The 24,288-nt window shown below is 43.6% G+C and overlaps 1 protein-coding gene across 1 annotated transcript in view; it reads right to left on the bottom strand.

Annotated features, from left to right (window-relative positions):
- Window positions 1-17,615, bottom strand: part of grin3a (glutamate receptor, ionotropic, N-methyl-D-aspartate 3A) — a 200,387-nt gene extending 182,772 nt beyond the window's left edge. Inside the window, exon 1 of the mRNA XM_063047648.1 lies at window positions 16,828-17,615. Within this exon, the coding sequence (XP_062903718.1) occupies window positions 16,828-17,403 (576 nt within the window). The 5' untranslated portion in view covers window positions 17,404-17,615. The remainder of the gene's footprint in view (window positions 1-16,827) is intronic.
- Window positions 17,616-24,288: the final 6,673 nt, after the last annotated feature.

The raw sequence follows: 24,288 nt of genomic DNA, 5'->3' as shown, positions 1-24,288 counted from the left end.
AGTGATCCCCAACCTCCGGGCCGCGAAGAATACAGTGGTGGCCAGAACGCACCCAGCACATCTTTAAGAAAAAGCCGAAATAAACAAGCTAATTGATTAGGTGCCGCCCGGCACGTAAATGTCGGCCCAGATCAGAGGCGATTGACGATTGCGTCGTCTCTGCTCTGAATTGACATTTACGTGCCGGGTAGCACCTAATCAATTAGCTTATTTCGGCTTTTTTCTTAAAGATGTGCTGGATGCATTCTGGCTATCGCTGTACTGCTTCATTCTTTGCGGCCCGGAGGTTTGGGACCACTGTTATAATTGACTTATTACTACATTCATGCGAGGAAAATATGCGCTGTGTGCTTAATATTAAATTCGTTAGATAAACCCCTTTAGAAACGCAATTGAGTGTATTAGCCACTTACAAGTGATTTATAGTGACTTATCACCTATATTCCGGTCGCGTTTAACACACACCCCCGCCACCCCCGGGTCGGCCGGTCCGCAAGAATATTGTCAATATTAAACCGGTCCAAGGTGCAAAAAAGGTTGGGGACCCTTGATTTAAACTAGCTGGCTAGCTGCCAAGGAGCTACGCTATTAATGTCCTACGTGATGAGGCCAATCTCTCTGTAGACTTGTTTAAAGTTGTGATAGAATAAACATGATAATATAAGTACATATTTTAATCACACATTTGCTGCATACACCCAAGCTGGTTTACAGATTAGACAAAATCACTAAACAAAGTATTACATACACCCTTGGAGGTCGACGGGGGCGTGAGGGAGGATATGGGGTTGTGGGGGACGGGGGTGCTACCTCCCTGAAATGGTGGTGCTACCTCCCTGAAATGAGTTTTTGCAGGGTGGGATGTCTGCAATAAATCACTCTTCCTCCATCTGCACTGAGCAAGGTTCCTGAACCCATTAATCATCTGTAATTTAACTATGAGGGTTGTAGCAACTTAATTTTAAGGCAATTTAAAGGTAGTATGTCCTGGCATTGCTAGTGAAAACCACATCCTATTTATAAATAAAAATCAGGAAAGTATTTGAACAAGTTTTAATAGCAAGAACATAAGATTGAGTGATAATTGGTTGGGAGGCTAAGAGACAAAGCACCAAATAAATAAACTGTTTTCTTTTTGGTGAATGTGACGTGATGTTTCTCAGGTATCCTTTTACTGCCTATATCACTGATGACAGAATCATGAGTTTTTTAAATATAAGTTTGCAGATAACTCCAAGCTAGAAGGTACAGTAAGTTGTGCAGGTAGTTACAGAGGAACCAAAGTGGACTGAGGGTGCAGACAGAACATAAAGGTGTCTGAGAGCATGCAGCTTAGATCATAGAAAGCAAATTGCAAAATTTTGTTCCAGGTTAGAATAAGGTGCAGAAATAAAGTTGGATGACATAAATTAGCCCAGGGTGTACTTTTGCTTGGGAATTGCTTGCAGCTGTGCTAACAGATAATTGTAGGGGGAGAACTGATTTTACCGAGTGAAGGAAATAGTTAAATCTGATTCCTCCTTAGTAATGCAAAATGGAAGTTTGTAAGACAAAATGGTGTTAGTTTGATATGTGGTAACAACCTGAAGATGTGCATGGACGCACATCCTTGAGATTAGACACTGGTGAAGAATGTTTTCTTCCTTGTGGACCTGTTGTCCCTATTTCCAAGTTCTGCGCCTAGGCCGATGGTTACGAGAGATAAGAAGGTACAAGCTGATATCATTAGGGATGAAAAAGTAGTGGGTAAGAGTTATGTTAGATTTTTAACGGCTCTTGAAGTGTCAGAAAAGAAGTGCCTTCTTGGCACTATAGGTGAATCTTCTCTCAGGCTGAGTCGTGACTTGTGCTCAGAGCTGGAGATAGAGACAAGAATATCAACAGCGATACAGAGGGTCATCTAGACAATTACAGCTCTGGCGGTATTCAAGAAGCACTACTTTATTCACACCTTTCTTTCTTTATGCATTTTATTCTTTACACAACTCAAATAAAATAATTTCCTATAACTTTTAACATGCATACAGTGCCTCCTTTGTTTGCTGCTGAATCTGAAAAGAATAAAGAGTAGATTTTTAAATATTTTTATTACACCTAGTCCCAGTTAAGCAGGAAGGTTAATATTCACTAACGTTTCTCAGGTCCTCATGAGGATTTTTAAAAAGCCCGGTAATAGACATATACAGGAATGGTCTCACTCTAAACTTCCACAACCAACATATTGGAAAAGACATGCCAGACAACATGTGAAGAATAGAGTACCAGATTGCCAATGTAAACCACTAAATCTCTCACAGTTTCTGGAATACAAACTGGATAATGTCAAGTTTCCTGTCTGTTCACTCTCCAGTCAGTTAATTATTATTATTATTATCGCCAACATGGAAACTGAATTAGGGGCAGATAGCCCAACAGCTGTAATAGTGTCAGTTTTGGATTACTGATTAAATCTAATTACATACCCATTGTACATTGCTAATATACCAACACAAAACATTTGCAATACAGTGTTTTATTTTCTGAGATGGTGTAATCCTATATTTGCTTACCTCAGGGGAATGTCCTAGGCCCAGCCACCTTCAATTTCCTCATCACCGACATTTCTTCTACCAAAAAGTTCAGAAGTAAGAATGTTTGCTAGCAATCGCATAATATTTAGTTCAATTCACAGCAAATGAAAAAAAAGTCAAAATTGACCTTCTGTCTGTGTTGGTATGTGACAAGTAACACTTGTTCAGTGATGTCCCAGCAATGGCCAGCAACCACAAGAGAGAATCTAACCATCTTTCCTTTATACTCAGTTGCATCACATTTGTGAAATCCCCAACTATCAGCATCCTAATGGTCGCCACTGATGAGAAACTTATTTGGGTCAGATACTGGGTATCCTACAATGTGTGTGTCACCTTAGATACTCCAGGAGTATGATGGAATAATCCCATGATGGAGATTGGTTAAGCGTAGCTTTAATATGACTCCATCCAGCCTCCAAGGCAGTCTCCTTGGCAGTCATCTCATCGACCACTCTGAAAATTCAATGTCTGCACCAATAGTTTACAGTGCCTACAGTGTATACCATCACCATGTACCACACATAACCTCACTCAGTCCACTCCACGAGTTCCCCCTGAACTTGCAACCTCCACAACAAGGAGGGACAGGAATTCCTGGAGCAAAGCCATACCACCACTTGCTGACTCTCCTGCAGGTCACCCACCAGCCTGATCTGAAAATGCATATATTAATCGGTCATTATCACTGGGTCCAAATCAAGGATCTCCCGCACCTTAAGCACAGCAGGGACACCTTCACGCCTGAGCTCACTGCCACTTTCTCAGGCATAATTAGGGATGCATAATGAATGCTAAGGCTTTTTCAGCAGCGTTCACATCTTAAAGAATGGATAATTAAAAAAAGCTGTGGTAATATCACAGGTAACTCAATGGGCCAGGTCCTGGCTTCAGTGTGAAATGATGCAAGTGTCATTGACCTTGAATAAACTTGGCCATGATGATTCACAGTAAGGTGTTTCTGGTGTAAGATACTGTTCAAAAGGATATTGTCAATCAACTACACAGTGACAGCAAAAATAACACTGCATTGCAAGTGGCAGTGATGAATTCTCACAGGTGGGGAACTAGTTTCCTTACTGCCTTTTTCCCCTCACCAACTGTCAGTGACAAAAATCACTGCATTTTGAACTTAAACACACAAAACTGACGCTATTTAAAGACTGTTTGCTCTAAGCAGAGTTTGGTGTCTAACTGCCGTACAAGTGCACGTGACTGATACTAGTAGAAACTGTTCAGCAATACAATTTTTAAAAAATTAATAATTTCTTGGAATGCAAAATAAATATGAACATACTGTATCTCGGTAGATGCTGAAGAATCAGCTCAGAGTTTCTGCAAATAGCTGGCAGCTTCACTCAGAACTGGAATCATTTACCACCGTAATGGTGAGGAGGTTTGGGGCTCCCATGCCAGTAGCTCATATATTCAAGCCCTGAGCTGCTCTCCACTGTGATCATCCACTCTGATGTTGAGTCTTTATGGAGCTTGGTGGAGCACAACCCTCCTACAGTTTTCCGGCACTTAAGATAGGAAATCAATACATTGATTTCATATTAGTTAGCTCTGGCACAAGTTTAGCAACTCTACTCATTTCTATGGCATTGAACAGCTGCTAATTGAGAGACAAAAAACTCAAAGTAACTTATATATAATACTAAAGTGTGTTGATTTATGTGCATTTATTTTCTAGTGTTTTTACTACACGTTTAAAAAAAACAGCATTGTAAATTTTTAATGTACAGTGAACTCTGGTTAATTGGGGCACATTGGGACCAGTACATTTTGCCCTGATTAGCTGAAGTTTCATGGAAATAATTAAAAAGATATAAAAAAGAAAAAGTACAGTACGAGAAAAAATCTGCAGATGCTGGAAATCCAAGCAACACACACAAAACGCTGGAGGAACTTAGCAGGCCAGGCAGCATCTATGGAAACAGTAAACAGCCAACGTTTCAGAGTGAGACCCTTTGGCAGACTGGTTTAAGTGTATTGGAGTACCATACAACTGAGTAACAATTTATGTATTTAAATGAAATACCGAACAAATTAGAACTGTACCAATACCTCTACAGTACCATAAAACTGTATTAGTTCCTAATAGTTATTGATAGAGAAATTCATCTGTCACGTTCTTTTGGTTGACTAAATGAACAAAGTCAGCGCAGACACCTAGTGCAGATAATGGTGTTACAAGGAGGCGGCTGGAGCGACTGAAGGCGGACCCAAGTGCAGGACACGGGCACAGAGACAGACTTGGACTCGACTAGGAACTCGGAACCAGGTCTTGGACTTGACTTGGAACTTGGAGCTTGGACCTGGACTTGACTCGGGACTCGAAACTTGAGACTTGGACTGGAACACAGAGCCTGGACTCCGGCTTGGACTCGGACAAGGAGCCGGGACTCCGGCTTGGACTAGGACTCGGAATGACAAAACAACAACAGTCCATTCAAGTACCGGCAAATGGCCTGCCTACTCAGCTGGATACAAGTCGACAAAATCCAAACCATGACTGTCTATTTGAATCTCGGCTCGGAGTAGCGGCAATGGCCAGCAAATCTGAGCTGGCCATGGAAATGGCAGAATTCGTACCTTTGGCTTGGAGGGGCGGCAAACGGCCGGCAACTCAGCTGGACACTGAAACGACCGAAACCCCAGAGCACCCTGGGCACCGAAGCCACTTAGAGACCACAATGAACGGGGACCCAAATCGGGCACAACTGCACTTGCTCAGGTGATGGTCCAGCCCCGAGTAACTGTAAGCTGGAGCTTTTATGCTTTCGGTTCAGATGGGAAATAGGTGCTTTAATGAAGGCACCCGATAGATCATGGGGAAAAGGAATTAACTGGAATGAGGAGTAAACGGACCGGACCATGACAAATGGACTGCCTTTGTACAATGCTTTAGATGACCACATTCTCCAAATCTTCATTTTCATTGTAACATTCAAGATGATTGTTGACACCTTCAAATTCTTCGTAATTCCTAACTTGCTGAAGTAGTGAAACAGTTTCATATTAACTCCCGGCCATTTCTGGCATCTCCAAGCCTGAATGCTTGAAACCAAGGTGAGCAAAACAGTCCAGGTTGTCTTACTGCTACCAGTGACAGAAATCATTGCTTTTTGATCACATCACACAAAACTGACACTGTTTAAAAACCGATCGCTCAAAGCGTGGTGTAGTGTCTAATGGCCATGCAAGAGCACGTGACTGATGCTAGTTAGAAACTGTTCGGCAACAGCTTCCTGCTCTAATTAAGCAGCGTAGTGACCAAATAAATGAAGGGAATCCTGGCTACTTTCTCGATTTAGTCTTTGTCCTTTGAGAGTTGTCACAAATAAACAGCTATCCCACTTAACCGATGTCACAATTAGTCGGAATCCACTGTATATTATTTATTCGTTCACTCGTTGTGATCATCATTAGGAAGCTCGGTATTTATCGTACATTCCCAATTGGACTTCCTTTTCTTAAGGCCTGTGGTTTTATATAACTTCATGGTTGCTATTACAATAGTTGCCGCTTATTCTCAATTACTTGAATTTAAATTCCCCAGATACAACACTGAGATTTAAAATCATGCTTCCAGATCAATAGGTGAAGCCTCTGGAGAGTAGCCTAGTGACTTAACTAGTATTCTAAAAGTATATGAGAGACACCTCCAAATACTCATGCTGCTTATGAACTTTGACAGCTGGTTCAGCCCGAGGGCACATTTTCACCAGCTGTCACGAGGATTCTGTGGATTAATGATTGAAAGTCCTGTGCTGCCCAAGGCTTCTATGGTGATCTGGCCAGAGCCAGCATCACTGACAAAGTTCTCACAGAGGGAAATGTCAACAGAAAAGAACAGACTTTGGTGGGAGAGCAGGCAGTGAACATGAGTACTGTGAACCTAAAACTAACTTCGAGAAGTTTCCAGGCCATTATAAATAAAAATAAAACTCCCTTTCAAAAGGGAAGTTCAAAAGCATGGAATAATGTCAACCCAAATTTTTGTCTAAATGAGCTGGTTAGGCAGTATTTTTGGCCGAGCATGCTACTTAAAATGTAGCTACAACCTGTAATGTTTTCAAGAGTATTTTTCACAACAAGGATAGTTCATACTTCCCACTGTCCCTGCCAGTTCAGTAGGTTTAAAGATTAAACGTGTTCACAGTTCAAGACAGTATATCTTGTGGAGGAGCAGGGAATCAATGGGAGTTCATCTGGATTTTGGTGTATGGTTGTGCTCCTGTGTACTCCAGCAGCTTCTGTCAGTTTCCCCTGTGTCATTTTGGCAAATGCTGACAGTTTTGCTCTCAGGACAACACAAATTCTGGGCCAGTGCTGCATCAGGCACACAAGAGGCCAATAAACTATGTGTTAAAGAACTGAAAAATGCAGCCTGTAAAATTCCTGATTCCAGTTAGTACATAAATAATTGTTATTCTTTCCTACACTCTATGGTTAAGGAATGAGCTTCAGTAGTAAACATAGCTTGAAGTTTCATTGTGCAATACAAGAATCCATTGTGCCCCAAAAGATTTAGGTATTTTGCTGTGCCGAAAATGTACTTACATTAGAAATTACCTCGGGTTACACATAGCCCTCTATTTTTCTAAGCTCTATGTGTCTATCCAGGAGTCTCTTAAAAGACCCTATCGTATCTGCCTTCCCCACCATTGCCAGCAGCCATTCCACGCACTCACCACTCTTTGCGTAAAAAAACTTACCTCTAACATCTTCTCTGTACTACCTCCAAGCACCTTAAAACTGTGCCCACTCATGTCAGCCATTTCAGCCCTGAGAAAAAGCCTCTGACTATCCACATGATCAATGTCTCTCATCATCTCCCATCTCTATCAGGTCACCTCTCATCCTCCGACGCTCCAAGGAGAAAAGGTCCAGTTCACTCAAACTATTCTCATTAGGCATGCTCCCCAATCCAGGCAATATCGTTGTAAATCTCCTCTGCACCCTTCCTATAGTTTCCACTTCCTTCCTGTAGTGACATTCTCAACACGCTGGAGGAACTCAGCAGGTCGGGCAGCATCCGTGGAAACAACATTTCGGGACAGAACCCTTCATTAGGACTGAAGAGGGAAGGGGCAGAGGCCCTATAAAGAAGGTGGGGGTGGGTGGGAGGGAGAAGGTTGGTAGGTTCCAGGTGAAAAACCAGTAAGGGGGAAGATAAAAGGGGTGGGGGAGGGGAAGCAGGGAGGGGATAGGCAGGAAAGGTGAAGAAGGAATAGGGGAAAGCACAATGGGTAGTGGAAGGAGGTGGAACCATGAGGGAGGTGATAGGCAGCTGGGGGAGGGGGCAGAGTGAAATAGGGATAGGGGAAGGGAGGGGGAGAGAATTACCAGAAGTTGGAGAATTCAACGTTCATTTTAAGGGGCTGGAGACTACCCAGACGGTAGTCTCCAATCTGAGTTTAGTCTCATCATGGCAGTAGAGGAGGCCATGTATGGACATATCCGAATGGGAATGTGAAGCAGAGTTGAAGTGGGTGGCTACTGGGAGATCCTGTCTGTTGTGGCGGACGGAGTGGAGGTGCTCAACCAAGCAGTCCCCCAATCTGCATCGGGTTTCACCGATGTAGATAGGCCGCACCGGGAGCACAGGATGCAATAGATGACCCCAACAGACTCACAAGTGAAGTGTTGCCTCACCTGGAAGGACTGTTTGGGCCCTGAATGGTGGCAAGAGAGGAGGTATAGGGACAGGTGTAGCACTTACGCTTACAGGGATAAGTGCTGGGTGGGAAATCCGTGGGGAAGGGACGTGTGGACCAGGGAGTCGCAGAGGGAATGATCCCTGTGGAAAGCGGAGAGGGGTGGAGAGGGAAAGATGTGCTTAGTGGTGGGGTCCTGTTGAAGGTGGCAAAAGTTGCGGAGGATAATGTGCTAGATCTGGAGGCTGGTGGGTGGTAGGTGAGGACAAGGGGAACTCTGTCCCTGTTGTGGTGGCGGGAGGATGCGGTGAGTTAGAGGTGACCAGATCTGAGTCCAGTACTCCAAGTGGGGTCTGACCAGGGTCCTATATAGCTGTAATATTACCTCTCAGCTCTTGAACTCAATTCCATGGTTGATGAAGGCTAATGCTCCATATGCCTTCGTAACCACAGAGTCAACCTACGCAGCAGCTTTGAGTGTCCTATGGACTCGGACCCCAAGATCCCTTCGGTCCTCCACATTGCCAAGTGTCTTACCATTGATATTCTATATTCTGCCATCATATTTGACCTACCAAAATGAACCACTTCACACTTATCTGGGTTGAACTCCATCTGCCACTTCTCAGCCCAGTTTTGCATGCTATCGATGTCTCGCTGTAACCTCTGTAGCACTCCACACTATCCACAACACCCCCAACCTTTGTGTCATCATAAAATTTACTAACCCATCCCTCCAGTTCCTCATCCAGGTCATTTATGAAAATCACAAAGAGTAGAGGTCCCAGAACAGATCCCTGAGGCACACCATTGGTCACCGACCTCCATGCGGATACTGTATGACCCGTCTACAACCACTCATTACCTTCTGTGAGCAAGCCAATTCTGGATCCACAAAGCAAGGTGCCCTTGGATCCCATGTCTCCTTACTTTCTCAATATGCCTGGCATGGGATACCTTATCAAATGCCTTGCTGAAATCCATATACACTACATCTACTGCTCTACCTTCATCAATGTGTTTAGTCATATCCTCAAAAAATCAAATCAGGCTTGTAAGGCATGACTTGTCTTTGACAAAGCCATGCTGACTATTCCTAATCATATTATACCTCTCCAAATGTTCATAACTCCTCTCAGGATCTTCTCCATCAACTTAACAAACACTGAAGTAAGACTCACTGGTCTATAATTTCCTGGGCTATCTCTACCCCCTTTCTTTAATAAGGGAACAACATCTGCAACCCTCTAATCCTCCGGAACTTCTCCCGTCCCCATTGATGATGCGAAGATCATCACCAGAGGCTCAGTAATCTCCTCCTTCACTTCCCATAGTAGCCTGGGGTATATCCCAGAGACTTATCCGATGATGTGCTTTCCAAAAGCTCCAGCACATCCTCTTTCTTAATGTCTATATGCTCAAGCTTTTCAATCCACTGTAAGTCACCCCTACAATTGCCAAGATCCTTGTCCGTAGTGAATACTGAAGCAAAGTATATTCATTAAGCATCTCTGCTAGCTCCTCCGGTTCCACACACACTTTTCCACTGTCACACTTGATTGGTCCTATTCTCTCATGTCTTATCCTCTTGCTCTTCACAAGAAGCAACTTTACAAGGAACAAGAAATATAATGCATTCATTCATGTCATGCATCTACCCTTTTCCTGCCAAAGCCAGCATTTATTGTCCATCTTTAATGGCTCTTGAATTGATATGGTTACCAACAGGGCAGACAGTGTCAGCAATATTACTCTGGCTCTGAAGTCACACAGAGGGCAAACCAGATAAAGAAAACAATTTTTCTTTTCTGTAAAGGGCATTTGTAAACAGATAGGATTTAGTTAATGGACACTTTTGAAGATGCCGAATTTTAGTTTGTTACCTTAAATTTCACTTAATTCTCAACATATTTTATATATATTATAGAAGTAACATTGTTAATAATTATCGGAACATTGTTTAGGAATATTAGGAATGAAATCCTTTGAGTACAAGGATTCTTTTCATTTTTCACCCTCCTTGTCAGCTAATTTTGATAATTAATCTACTCATGCATTTCATTCATATCTGACATTGTCAGTCTCTTCTGCCTGACAAAACCAGCCTTAGTCACCACAGTCCTCACAAATACCTGCCCAACCTCCCTTTCTACCAGGACTTTAATATGGTAGACCACTTCTGGTGCCTCCCCACATCATGCAGTTTTGGTCCCCTAATCTGAGGAAAGACATCTTTGCCATAGAGGGAGTACAAAGAAGGTTCACCAGATTGATTCCTGGGATGGCAGGACTTTCATATGAAGAAAGACTGGATGAACTGGGCTTGTACTCATTGGAATTTAGAAGATTGAGGGGGGATCTGATTGAAACGTATAAGATCCTAAAGGGATTGGACAGGCTAGATGCAGGAAGATTGTTCCCGATGTTGGGGAAGTCCAGAATGAGGGGTCACAGTTTGAGGATAGAGGGGAAGCCTTTTAGGACCGAGATTAGGAAAAACTTCTTCACACAGAGAGTGGTGAATCTGTGGAATTCTCTGCCACAGGAAACAGTTGAGGTCAGTTCATTGGCTATATTTAAGAGGGAGTTAGATATGGCCCTTGTGGCTACGGGGGTTAGGGGGTATGGAGGGAGGCTGGGGCGGGGTTCTGAGTTGGATGATCAGCCATGATCATAATAAATACGGTGCAGGCTCGAAGGTCCGAATGGCCTACTCCTGCACCTATTTTCTATGTTTCTACGTTTCTATGCCACTGTGTAGAAGCTAGCAGGATCCACTTTTATCCAACTGCAGCAAGAGAATCTCTCCATAGTCCTATACTAGTACCTCTGGAGTACTACAAAGGTCTCTCCATAGCCCCCTCCTAATTCACATCTATATGCTGCTTCTCAGCATCATCTAAAAGCAGTGTTAATTTCCATGTTTGTTCTGGTGATACACAACCCCATTCTGCAAGCAATTCCCTTGTCCAGACCATCTCCCAGAGCACCACCCCCTCATTGCACACTATTGAATGCCTAACACTGGCAGAAGTTTCTCCCACCTTAATATTAGGATGACAGAATTAATTCTCCTTGTTGCCATTATAAACTCAATTCCCACATCACCACCATTTCCCTCTCTGGCCTGAAATTGAACCAGGCAGTTTCCAGCTTTGGTCTCACATCTTCAGACCATTTGCCAACTCCATTGGCAAGATTACTACCTTCCACCTTAGTGACATCCCCTGCCACCAGCTTACCTGCAGGTGAAGCCCTAATGATTCACTGATTTTTCCCATTTAAGTATGCCATTTCTGATGCAGTCCTGGCTGGCTTCCAACCTTCAATTCTCCACAAATTTGAAGTCAAACTGTATCGTTGCTGACATAAAGACTTGTCTGCCCATCAGTCATGTGAATATTTGAGTACATTGGCTTTCCGCCAGCAATAATTCCATTTGAAAAACATTAACTCTTTCCATGAAAAGTTGTTATATTAGATACATGGTCTCTGCTTATATCTGTAATCTTCTCGGACTCAGTTCTTGACAATCCTGAATTCTAATCACTCCAAGTTTGGCAGACGAACCTTCAGTATATATATCCTCCATCTGGAATGGGTGGGTTTTTCCCAATGCTCCGGTTTCCTCCTACAGTCCAAAGATGTACTGGGTAGGTTAATTCGTCATTGTAAGTTGTCCCAGATTTAGGTTAGGGTTAATTGAGGGTTGTTGGGTTGTTGGGGTGGCATAGCTTGAAGGCCAGAAGGGCCACTCCATGCCGTATAAATATAAAAGTGAGCGAGAGAGAGAGAGAAGAGAGAGAGAGAGAGAAAGGGTTCCTTCAGCCAGCTGAGTCCACACCAACCATCGAACACCTACTTTTACATCTATACCCATATACCCATTTTATTCTCTCCGCATTCCCATCAACTTTCCCCCAAATTCTGCCACTCGCCTCTGCACTAGGGGCAATTTACAATGGCCAATTAACCTGCTAACCTGCACGTTATCAGGATATGGAAGGAAGCCCAAGCACTCACACCACCACAAGGAGAATGTGCAAACTCCACAAAGGCAGCAGGATTAAACTCAGGTCACTATTTTAATAGCTCATTCAGTACATTCACCTACTTCTACAACAGTCCAGCACAGTTTGGGCCCTTCTGTATTGTCTTTCCCTGACAAGAAAAAGAACCTTAACACTGGCCATTGCAGTTCACTATTAGACTATATGACATAGTACTATACACCATGTCCGTCTGTCTTTGCTTCCATCTGTCGTTTCAACACTAGTTCAAATCACTAGAAAATTATCCAAAATATAACCAATGCATTAAAAAGATACCATATTTCTGACAACAATCTAATATTAAGTACGTCATGTTAATTCTAAACATTAACATTGAAGCCTTATTGATTTACAACGTTATCAGAGATCCTGCTAGTCATTTATTATTATGCATCTCCAAATTCAATTCCAACTATTACTGTCTTGTAAATCTGACATACAATTATTAATTGAAATTGTACAATCAATGTTAAACAATATATCAAATGTGGTGCTATAACGTGTATCACTGTGGAAGGGGAACAAGTTTGTAACTTAAATTGCACCTGAGGTTTTTGGACTTGACAGATATTAACCCTTTCCCCTCGGCCCCTTTATCAGAAATACACCCCTCGTTTCCCTTAGATGGCGCTATCTGCACGAACTGACATTTTCCAAAGACAACATAGAACTTGCAAGCAGGGAACGTGGCTCGCTCCAAATGTTTGACTGTCAACACTGAATAAAATGTGCAGATGATTTCTGAAACTTACTCGCATGTTATGGGGCAAGAAGAAAAGTGACCCCAACTACCAATCGCCCAATATATAAGCATATACACGACCAGCTACAAGTCCAGCTTGCTAGAGAATTTTTGTACAAGGTGGTTGAAGCATTCCGCCCCAGCCTCGCCTTCTACCCGAATCAAACGGTGGCAATGTCATGGCAAAAGGTCACATCAGCAATAAAATAAGCGGCAGATAGGTTTAAACGAGCCCGCCAAAAATGAATCTACCCCAAATGCTTTGGAGCTTTAAGGAAGAGTGTCGATGATCATCATACTGAGGTTGGTGGCACTTTTGGGTCATACAGAACGGAACCAGACGCTTCAACACATCCAGCCCCAGCTGACGATGAAGCTCTCCCATATTCACTTCGACTCTGCCACCCCGTTCCCAACCCCCAGCATCCTACCACTGACCGACATTCTAGGGGTAATTTTCTACTGACAGTTAACTTCAGAACCCAAATATCTTCGGTGTGTGAGAGGAAACCATGGCACAGCGGAGAAACCCACCTGGTAATAGGGAGATCGTGCAGATTCCACACGGACAACACCCGAAGTCAGCACTGAACCCGGCTCACGGGCACTGTGCAGCTCCGGTAGTTGGGACGCTGTGCCGTCCATTTCCTTGTTAGAATGTGTTTCGGTGATTTCTACAGTTAACGCCTTTAATCGTCGGCGGGGACAGACAGCAAAGGTCAGGGAGACATTGTCATCGGTGCAAAGTCAAATGGTGGGTATACCTCTCAAGCCCTCGTCCGTTGAAGTAATCGCAGATGTCACCTTGGGCTGACCACATCACTGAGCTTCACCAGCATAGAAGCCAATAGCCGCAAGGCTGCTGCCCCCACTTTGAACTGCCGACCCCAGGCAGCTTCTGCTGAGGGCTCTAGAAACTTGCTCTGGACCTGACAGAAGGGGGATGGTACCGCGATATGCATCGCTCGCGACAGCTGTATTCCCAACATCACACACTCGGCCAACAATGGTTGTGGGACTTGGTCTAGGTTAGCATTTCACCCGACTCTGTTACTTTACGCAAAGGTTCCTGAAACTTGCTTTAACACACACCAGAAAATGAAAGAATCTACTCTCCATTCGAATCCTGCGCACAATTCAAATGGCTTGGGGTTAAAATACAACTGATCCAGATATAGATGAATTCTATTTGAGACTATCTGCTCCATTCAAGCTCCTTCAAATGGCCCTTCTTGAAGGAAGCAACCACAGGTGGGGTCCTGCCCCGAATGTAAAAGAACTGAATTCGCTGACATTTAGCGGCATAACCCTCCTTTACGGGTGATAGTGAAGGAGGTAGGGAAGGGAGCTCTATGTAAACTCAGGGTGCCTTTGCCCATTTAATAGCTTTGCTAACTGTTCTCCTCACGGGATATACGAGCACGTCACTGTGCTTTGCTGCAGAGCAGCCGTGCACCAGCGCGCGTGGCTCTCCAGCTCCCCGGATCCCGACTCGTGACGTGTCACAGTACACCGCCTGACACGCTGCCATTTGCCCCTGTCTGTGCCGCGGCTCATTTCGAAGGGACAATGTCTTATTCTTAATCAGCTGTGTTCACTGCTCTGCGAACGGGGGAGGGGGGATAAAAAAGAAGTTACTCAGTTTTGTACTGGCTCAAAGCTTCGAGTCAGAGCGCAGAATCAGATCATTCGGTCCATCGTGTCAATGGCAGCCCTAAACAGCAATCTATACTAATCCCATCCGGAGACATTCTGTTTAGTATTTCTAGCGATCGTCTAAATACTCAATGATCGAGAGGATCGGATGATACATTAGGATCCCCCCAATGTCCTCCCTCTCCCAATAGAAAACATTGAATGCTAACAATTTCATGATCTTGCTGAGAAGAAATAATACCTCAGGTAGGACGAGTGGAAATTGTGTCAGGGAGATTGATAGCTTTCTTTTGCGCTGATCTCAGATCTGTCATTCACTGCAGGAGCTGAGTGAGGGCTAATGATGGTTATAGACGTGACTGCATGCTCCCTGGTCAATGGTATCAGGGCGCAGTATTCAGCTTTGACGGCCAGACTGACCGGTGAATTGTGCAATCATTTTCAGGTTAATCCCGGTCAAGGAATGTCTTGATTTCAAAACCCACCTCCAGAAATTGAGTAGATATTTTTGAAATATAATTAACCTGCTTTTGAACCATGTACATTTTAACCACGACACTCTCCCAGTCTTCAACAACTCCCCAAGATTTCTAGGCCGGCAAGTTCTGCCCTCTAGAACACCTCTCAGTATTATCATTGCACCTGTCGTGCCAAACACTTCATTAGCTTCAGCTCTAATCTCTGTACTTCCTGCCTGAATATCTTCTTTTCTTTCACCTTGTATACATACGCCTAAAATACCAGATAAGAATAAATGGTTAAATATATGACGCGATATCAAAATGTCTTGTTCGCTTGCAGACGCCTTAAATAACATTAATTTACTGTAGTTTAAATTTCTATTCTCTTTCATAAAAGTTCACACTTGAAAATGCCAGACGTTTCCAAGCCTTTTATACTTCACAAGAGACTTGCTTAACTTTTGCTGTCTAAATTTCTTTTGACACAATTTACAGGAATCCGAGTGAAATGAGTTGAATGATCACCAAATCTACCAACGCAACACAGATGTTCCCGAAGATTTCAATTTTTTAAAAAAATTACAGCTTATAAAACGGTTGATTCCCTGCCAACTGCAACTTATCTGTCCATAATCATTCATACTTAAGTTGAAAATATCTAAAAGCGGATGTGTTCTCACGTAATGAAATGAATGAACGCTGCAGGTAGATGCTATCATTCGAATGCTAATCTTCGATCCAGTTGCCACACAAGGTAGTGAGCGGTAGGATTGAAGTTCCCGAAAACCCTTTCCCTAAGACTATTAATAATGCTATTTTGAAGATGGTAATTTCTCTACATGTAGTTGAAATATAATTCGCTTGCATTATTGAAGTTAACTGTTAACTACATAAATTCCTTGTCTAATAAACATTGTTTTGCATACGTCTCTTTGGGGAACCATTACTTCTGACAATGTTATGTGTGTGTGTGAGTGATAGAGAGTTAGAGTGAGTAAGTGAGTGAGAGAGAGAAAGAGAGAGAGAGAGAGAGAGAGAGAGAGAGAGAGAGAGAGATTAAGGAAGATATGGGATTTTTTGGTCGAATAAATTTCAACTGCCTTCAACCTAAGCTTTATATAGGCGCCTCAAACCTCTGGTTTTCGTCTTTCATCACGCATTACGGCAGCGACTGTGCAAATGTATCTATCAGCTTGTGGACTCGCAAGTAAAACTGAGGAGATTATGAGAAATTATCGGCAAACTTCAGTTTTTTTGGAGGGAGGAGGGACCTTCTCTTCTACTTCTCCACACCCACCACCTACCAGACCGATCTTTTGGACATGGTTCCTTTCACAACACACAACCAGACATTCGGCCCGCCAGCGCTGTGGTAGCTTTTCGGCAGCTCTGCTCCGTACTTTGCGGTCTCCCAGCTCCAAACAAGTCAACTCAAAAACTACATATCACCCAACCACCTTGACATTTTCGTGCCGGGGAACAAAATAAAAACACTTTTAGAATAGATTGGCCATGTACAGCAGGGACATGATAGCTGATAATACGCGAGGGGAAGTTCTAAACGGGAGTCCATTCTACCCTCCTCCTATCCCAACCAAACAAACCCTTGATGCAGCAGGTAACCAGTTCCCCTTCCGAAAGTTGAATTGAATTTGCTTCCAGCAGTCTGTATGTGTGGCTTACCTTCGATTGTCTATGATATTCCTTGGCTACGATGCTGACCACGGGGATTTGGATGGTGGAAGATAGGAACTCCAGTTGTAGCAGTTCCCCAGTCGTCTGCGGGAAGGCGAGAATGGCCGTGACCCCTTGCACAACCACCGTATGGCAGACACTCTCCAGGAAGGACTGCGGGTCCCTGCGGGAAGCCGGGGGTACGCTGAAGACCGGCAGCTCGCCCAACCCGGTCTCCATCCCCATCACCACCTCCACCGACAGGTTGTAAGGCAGCATGCCGTGCCTGGCGTTCAGCTGGCGGGCGGCGCGCAGCAGCGCTTCCCGGGCGTCCTGGCGGCTGTGGGCAGCGGACAACCCCAGCCCCTGCTCCTTCTCGCCCCTCAGCGTGTTGTTGGGCAGAGAAGGGAGCAAGAGCACGGCTCCCAGGCGCACCGTGTGTCCGATGCGCTTGAGAATCCGGCAGGGTTGAGGGTGGCTCCGAGAGGCAGGTGCGCTGCTCAGGAGCAATAACAGCAGCAGCAAGGCGCAGAGAGGGAGGATAAAAACCCCCGGGAGCACTCGGCCACCCTCCAGCACTCTCATCACCTCTGAGCAAGGGGAGATGCAAGAGGAAACAGTGAGACAAATAACGAACAATCTTACAAATAAAGCAACTGAAGCATCCCAGCAAAGAGAACAACGACAGAGCACGGGAATACAAAATGCTGATGCCGACTGTTATATCAGTTTGGAGTGCTGAATAAAAGTGTAGAAAGAGCTTTCCCCCCTTCCCCCCGAGTGCATCAGAAGCAGGCAGGAAGCTGCAGCGCAAGGCATCCTCCAAGGAAACTTGTTGCGGCTTGGAGCGCAGTTGCAGCGACTCGCGCTGGGCAGCGCCACATTCCGCCATGCATCCATCGGCCAAGCGCAAGGGGGTTTGGAGAGCTGGTGGCATGGAGAGGGGGGCAAAGGGAGGGACTGCGACGTCGATGCGCCTGCGCGGCAGACTCCGCCTTCTCAACCTCCACCCCCCCCCCCCGGTAGAATAAGCGCCGATTTATTTGCGATCGGCTCTCTATATGGAGAGCTTTGCTCGGCACGGCAGTGTGGGACGAAGAAGGGGCCGCTTCTGCAGGTGTGCAGGCGACAAGCCCGAGACTGAATTGCAAGAAGGGAAGGAACTAGAGCGTGCATTTTGCTGAGTGCCGCAGAAGAACTCTCAGAAGCATACCGCAGAAGGTTTCGCGCAGAGCAAGAGTCCATGCAAAACAATGGGATAGCGGCCGGGAGATTGGTTCTGTGTGGTTGACTGGTAGTTAATATTGGCTAGCACATCGGAGATATTCCCTCCGTTACTCTTTTTAAAATAGTTTCTTGACATCTTCGGTGTTTGTGTGATTCAGTAGATGGAGTCTGGATAGTATTTTACATGAAGAATGCATTTATGGCAAAGTAACACTGTCAGTACTGCAGTCAAGTGTTAGGCAAGAATTTGATGTTCAAGTGTCTCAAATTGGACTTAAATCCATAAGCTTCCGATGGAAGGGTAAGGATATCACTCTGAATCAAGGAGTTGTTTTCCCTCACGCACCTCATTGCTAGGTGTTCCGGGCATCCTGCTGGACTCCATCTGTCCCTCTCCAGGGCAGTCAGGCACAGCCATTGTAGTGGATGAGGGGCAGGCAACGTGAAAGATCATCAGCTGGGGAGTTTCGTCTACCACCCTTACTTCTGTATCAGAATATTGTGACTTCTATCCCCACAAGAGACTCAAAAATAAAAAGCTAGACTGAAAGTTCACTGCAGTTTTGAGAGTGCCACTCTGCCGTGGATGCAGGCCAGTAACTGGTTTATTATTGCCACGTGTAAGTATGTAGATACAGTGAAAACTCTGCTTTGCACGTCAGCCATTACTGTCTGGTTTGTTACAGCATCCTCTCACAACATACACAAACTACCGCAAATTGTTAGGTCATTGGCCGCAGCCTAACATCACTGCAGGACTTGTATATGTCCAGGACAATGAAAAAGGCAGGGAAAATCATTGTGGACACAACACACCCTGCAAGCTACCTTTTCCAAAATCTTCCTTTTGGAAAGTGCTATAGGGCTATTAAACCAAAAGTTCCTGCCATACTAAAACTTTCGTCCCCCAGGCAATTAATCTGATCATCGTTTGTAGTTAGCACCGACCCCTGCTCCCTCTACCAGTTACTCCTGACATTGCATTGCACTGTAAACACTTTCAACAACTCGTTATAATGTTATTTTCATCGTAAATACATGATAGTATTTATGTATTTATGCAAATATTATTCCATATCCATACTTTAATCTCTAAATTTATTTCAGCTCTTAAATTCATTATTCCTCAGAATTGAATGCTGTTCCTATTTTGTTGCATGACATGCTCTGACCAACACACCACAGCAAATTCCTAACACATACAAGTGTATCTGGTGAATAAAGTTGATCCTTGATCCAGAAAAACCAGTGCATTTCAAGTACATCGAGGTAGTACTAAAGGAAAACTAATAACAGAATGTACAATACAGTGCTGCAGTTACAGAGGAAGTGCAGTACAGGTAGACAAGTCCTATGATGAAGTAGGTGAAGACTGCAAGAGTGTTAAACCAATGCCTGCCTACCTTCCGTAAAGTATTGGTGACACCACATTGAAGAGGAGGGCAGTCATTCCTATTACTGTGTATTCTTTTGTGAATGTGTTTCTGGCAACTTACTTATCAGCACATATATGCTGCCTATTTTTAGGCATTGCTACCAAATCTATATTTAATTCCTATAAAGCTGACTGGGCAAACTGAGAAATAGGTACACAATACAGATGCAAGACTTCCATTTCTTTTAATGTGACTTGAACATTCTGCCTTTAAAATTCAGTTTAGGTGTGTGAGCTTCAGTGCTAGTGTCAAAATTTATTATCCATATCTTGAGGAGTTGACAGTGAACTATTTTCTTGACCTACTGCAGTCCTTCTGCTGAATGCAACGCTAAGTGCTATTAGGTGCAGGTTTCCAGGGTATAGACCCAGCAACAATGAAAGAATTGTAATATACCATCAGTGGCCACTTTATTAGGTACCGCCTGTACTTCATAAAGTGACCCCTGAGTGTATGTCAGTGGCCGCCTGCTGCTGTGGCCCATCTGCTTCAAGGTTCAATGTGTAGTGCATTCAGAAATGCTCTTCTACACACCACTGTTGTAGCATGTGGTTATTTGAGTAACTGTCACCTTCCTGTCAGCTTGCACTAGTCTAGCCATTCTCCTCTGATTTCAAAATTCAAACTAAAATATTGTCAAGTTACATACATGTCATCATATACACCTCTGAGATACATTTTCTTGCAGGCATTCATAGCCAAATACAAAGAAAGACAAGAAGAGTTACACACAAGGTAGACAAATAATTAATGTCCAAAACACACTGCAAATACAAAAAATACAAAACAAGATAATAATTATAATAATAGTAAATAAGCAATGAATATCATGAACATGAGATGAGATGAAGAGTCCTGGAAAGTGATTCTGGAGATTGTCGGATTGTTGGAACTGATCAGTTTTAGTGTGAGTGAAGTTATCCCTTCTGGTTCAAGAGCCTAATGGTTGTGTGGTAATAACTGTTCCAGAATCTGGTGGTGTGAGTCCTGAGGCTCCTGTACCTTCTTCCTGATGCAGCAATAAGAACAGAACATAGTCTAGATGGTGGGGATTCTTGATGATGGATGCTGCTTTCCTGGGACAACACTCTGTGTAGATGTGCTCAGTAGTGGGGAGGGCTTTACCTGTGATGGATTGGGCTGTATCTACTACATTTTGTAGGTGTTACCATTCAAGAACATTGGTGTTTCCATTCTAGGCTGTGAGGCAACCAGCCAATATACTCTCCACCACATATTTCTAGTCTCTCATTAACAAGGCTGTCTTGCCCACAGATCTGCCGCTCATTGACTGTTGTTCTTTTTTTTTTGTTTTTCAAACTAGTTTCTGTCAACTCTAAAATCTCAGGAGATCAGCAGTATCTGACATACTCAAAACACCCCATCTGGAACCAACAATCTTCCCGTGGTCAAAGCAACTTAAATCACATTTCTTCCCCCATTTTGATGTTTGATCTGAACACCAACTGAACTTCTTGACCATGTCTGCATGCTTTTATGCATTGAGTTGCTGCCACAAGATTGGCTGATTAGATATTTGCATTAACAAGCAGGTGTACAGGTTAACCTAATAATCTGGCCAAACCAGACTCCTGTGCAACCGGAACATCCTTGGATGAGGAACTGCAGATGCTGGTGTTCCTACATGGTGGCAGACCTGCTCCTATCACAGTAGAAGAGGCCTTGGGGTTGGGAGCTGCAGTCGAAGTAGCACATTGAATTGGTGGTGAAGACAATGGAGGATAGGGTGCGGTACCACTGAAGCAGATTTCTTTGTCTTGAATAGTGTTGCGATTCTTGAGATTTATTGGAGAGCATGCATCCAAACAAATGCAAAGTATTTTATCAGCTCCTAATTTGTGCTTTGTAAAAGGTCTTGTGGCACAAGGATGTGAATACCTTGCTCCAGGATCTGTTTGTGAAGCAACTGTATTGCAGATTGTACCTGCCTTGTTCTCTCATCATTGCTAAATCTGAAAAAATGCTCAGAATCATGGAGAAATACAACACAAAATGGGATTATTAGGACTGTTATGCAGCCAGTTAGGATTAAACTCACCACATATTGCATTCTTACAAGGTCCCTCCTTGTGTCCCCCTTTAAGAGTGAAGACTCCAAGTTTGCTGAATCCTTTTGAGTAGGATCTGTAGGAATAATACTTAGTTTTTAATAAAAATGCAACCTCAGTTTATATGCTCAATGGCCACTTTATAAGCTACACCCATACAGCTACACGTTAATGCAAATATCTAATCAGTCAATCATGTGACACCAACTGAATGCATAAACGCATGCAGACATGGTCAAGAGGTTCAGTTATTGTTCAGACAAACATCACAATGGAGAAGAAATGAATCAAAGTGACTTTGACCATCGAATGATTATTGGTGCCAGATGGGGTGGTTTGAGTATATCAGAAGCTGCTGATCTTCGAGGATTTTCATGCATAATCATCTTTAGAGCTTACAGACAATTGTGCAAAATACAAATCAAAGCATCGAGTGAGCAGCAGCTATGTGGGAAAAAACATCTTGTTAATGAGTGAGGTCAGAGGAGAATGGCTAGACTAGTTCAAGCTGACAGAAAGGCAACAGTAACTCAAATAAGCATGGGTTACAAAAGTGGTGTTCAGACGAGCATCTCCAAATGCAGAACACATTGAACCTTGAAGTGGATGGGCTGCAGCAACCGAGGACCATCAATATATGTTTGAATTAGAATTTTAATGGGAATTCTACCAAAAATTTTGGAAATATACAGCACACTTAACATTCAATTTTGATCATTCAAGAGGCCATGTTTGATAACTATAAATAAAAGTAATGAATGTGATTTTGCCATTTTGATTCCTTATGACGTTTGCATTGAATTTTGCAGGTTTGCTTTATAAAGTAAATCTTGACCGGCCTCTTGTACTGTTTCCATGTCAGCTTCCTCTGAAAGCAATGCTGCCAGCATCCAAACCTGATTTGGAAATGTTACCCTGAAGTGCAATCTATCACCACACTTACCTGGTCTTTGTTGCACTTTCAATTTTGAGAGTTCTGAAGTAAGGACCGTTGATACTTTTATGGCAAGATTGGAATACTATGTGAAACAGAACAAGATTCAGCCACACAGTGAAAACAGAAGCATTAGTATGGTCCTGCATCAGGAAAGCACAAAGACAGTAAATTGAAATTCCTCCTCCAGTGCTCTATCCTTGTATGATGATGTTCTTGAGTATGCCTGCCTTAGAGTACTGTGCTACTCAGTCCAGACTCATTATGCAATGGACCACATCTTACAGCTGTGGCTGACACTTCCAAAGGGAACTGCCTGCATTCGACTATTTGAATCAAAGTAGGTCGTGGATATATGCATGCTCAGTGAGACCATGGCTCACTGACAGCTTTGCAAGGCTGAATCTGCCAGTTCAACTCTCCATTGAGTCAAACGGGGAAGGAGAGCTGTTTTTTCTGGGTTCTGCATCTTTACATTGGTAAATTATTTCTCAAGCATGGTTTAGGATGTGAAACCTCACTGATATTAGAGAGATTTCTGGGCTGGCAGGGAAGGAGGTAAATTGAGGATAAGCTATTGTTTAAAATTAGTTTTATTGCTCTAATGATTTTTATTATTGCCAGTTTTATGTCTTTTATAGTGTTTTTTGATTTTTCTGGTGCCTTCAATACCATACAGACCTCATTGTTGAGGGAAAAGCTCCATTAAATGCAGGTTGGCACTTCCATTGTATCCTGGATAATTGATACCTGGCTGGCAGACCACAGTTTGTGTGGCTTCAGAGCTGGGTGTCAGGAATGACTATAAGCAGCACTGGGGCCCGACAGGGGACTGTATTGGCTCCCTTACTGTTTAGCATGTATACTTCGGACTTTAGATACAACACTGAGTCACGTCATCTGCAGAAATTCTCTGATGACTCAGCAATAGTTGGACGTATAAAAGGAGGACAGGAGGATGAATACATGACACTGGTGGAGGACTTTGTCAAACAGTGCAAGCTGAATTATCTGCAGTTTAACATCAGTAAGACAAAGGAGATGGTGATGGACTTTAGGAGGTCCAAGCCTGCACTGCTCCCTGTTACAATTGATGGTGAGGACCTACAGGTACTTTGGGGCGCACCTGGATGATAGACTTGAGAATAGCACCAACCGAGAGGCTGTGTACAAGAAGGGCCAGAGCCACCTCTACTTCCTGAGGAGACTGAGGTCCTTTGGAGAATGCAGGTCTCTCCTTCGCATGTCCTACCAGTCTGTTATCACCAGTACAATGCAGTGGTGTGCTGCAGCAATGGTATCAACACAGTTGATCCCAACAGGCTCTTTAAACTGATTAGAAACGCAGCTCTGTTATAGCAGCCAAACTGGACATTCTGGAGGCAGTGGTAGAACAAAGGACCCTGTGGAAAATCCTGACAATTCTGGACAATATTCCTCACCCTCTGCATGCCACCTTGGCTGAACGGAGGAGCACTTTCAAAAATAGACTAAGACAACTGTGCTGCTCCAAAGAGCGCTACATGAAGCCATTCTGAACCTCGGCCATTAGGCTCAATAATGAGTCAATCTGTAGCCGGGGAAGTGATGAACCCCTCCTGATAGACTGTTATTAACCTCTGTTTAAGCTGTGTTTAGCTCTGTTTACCCCACTCACTGCTATCACGGACTCCCTGTGCAATACTGCCATCACTTCTTATCTGGAGAGTGTGAATATGCACCCATTACTGTATAATATTACAGTAATTCTCGCACTACCATCTTATCAGTGTGAGCTTGTAAATTTTATAATCTTTGACTTGTA

Source organism: Mobula hypostoma, chromosome 5 (genome assembly GCF_963921235.1).
Source record: "Mobula hypostoma chromosome 5, sMobHyp1.1, whole genome shotgun sequence".
NCBI lineage: Eukaryota > Metazoa > Chordata > Chondrichthyes > Myliobatiformes > Myliobatidae > Mobula > Mobula hypostoma.
The sequence above is the reverse complement of the archived record's forward strand: the minus strand, read 5'-3'. Positions and strand labels throughout refer to the sequence as shown.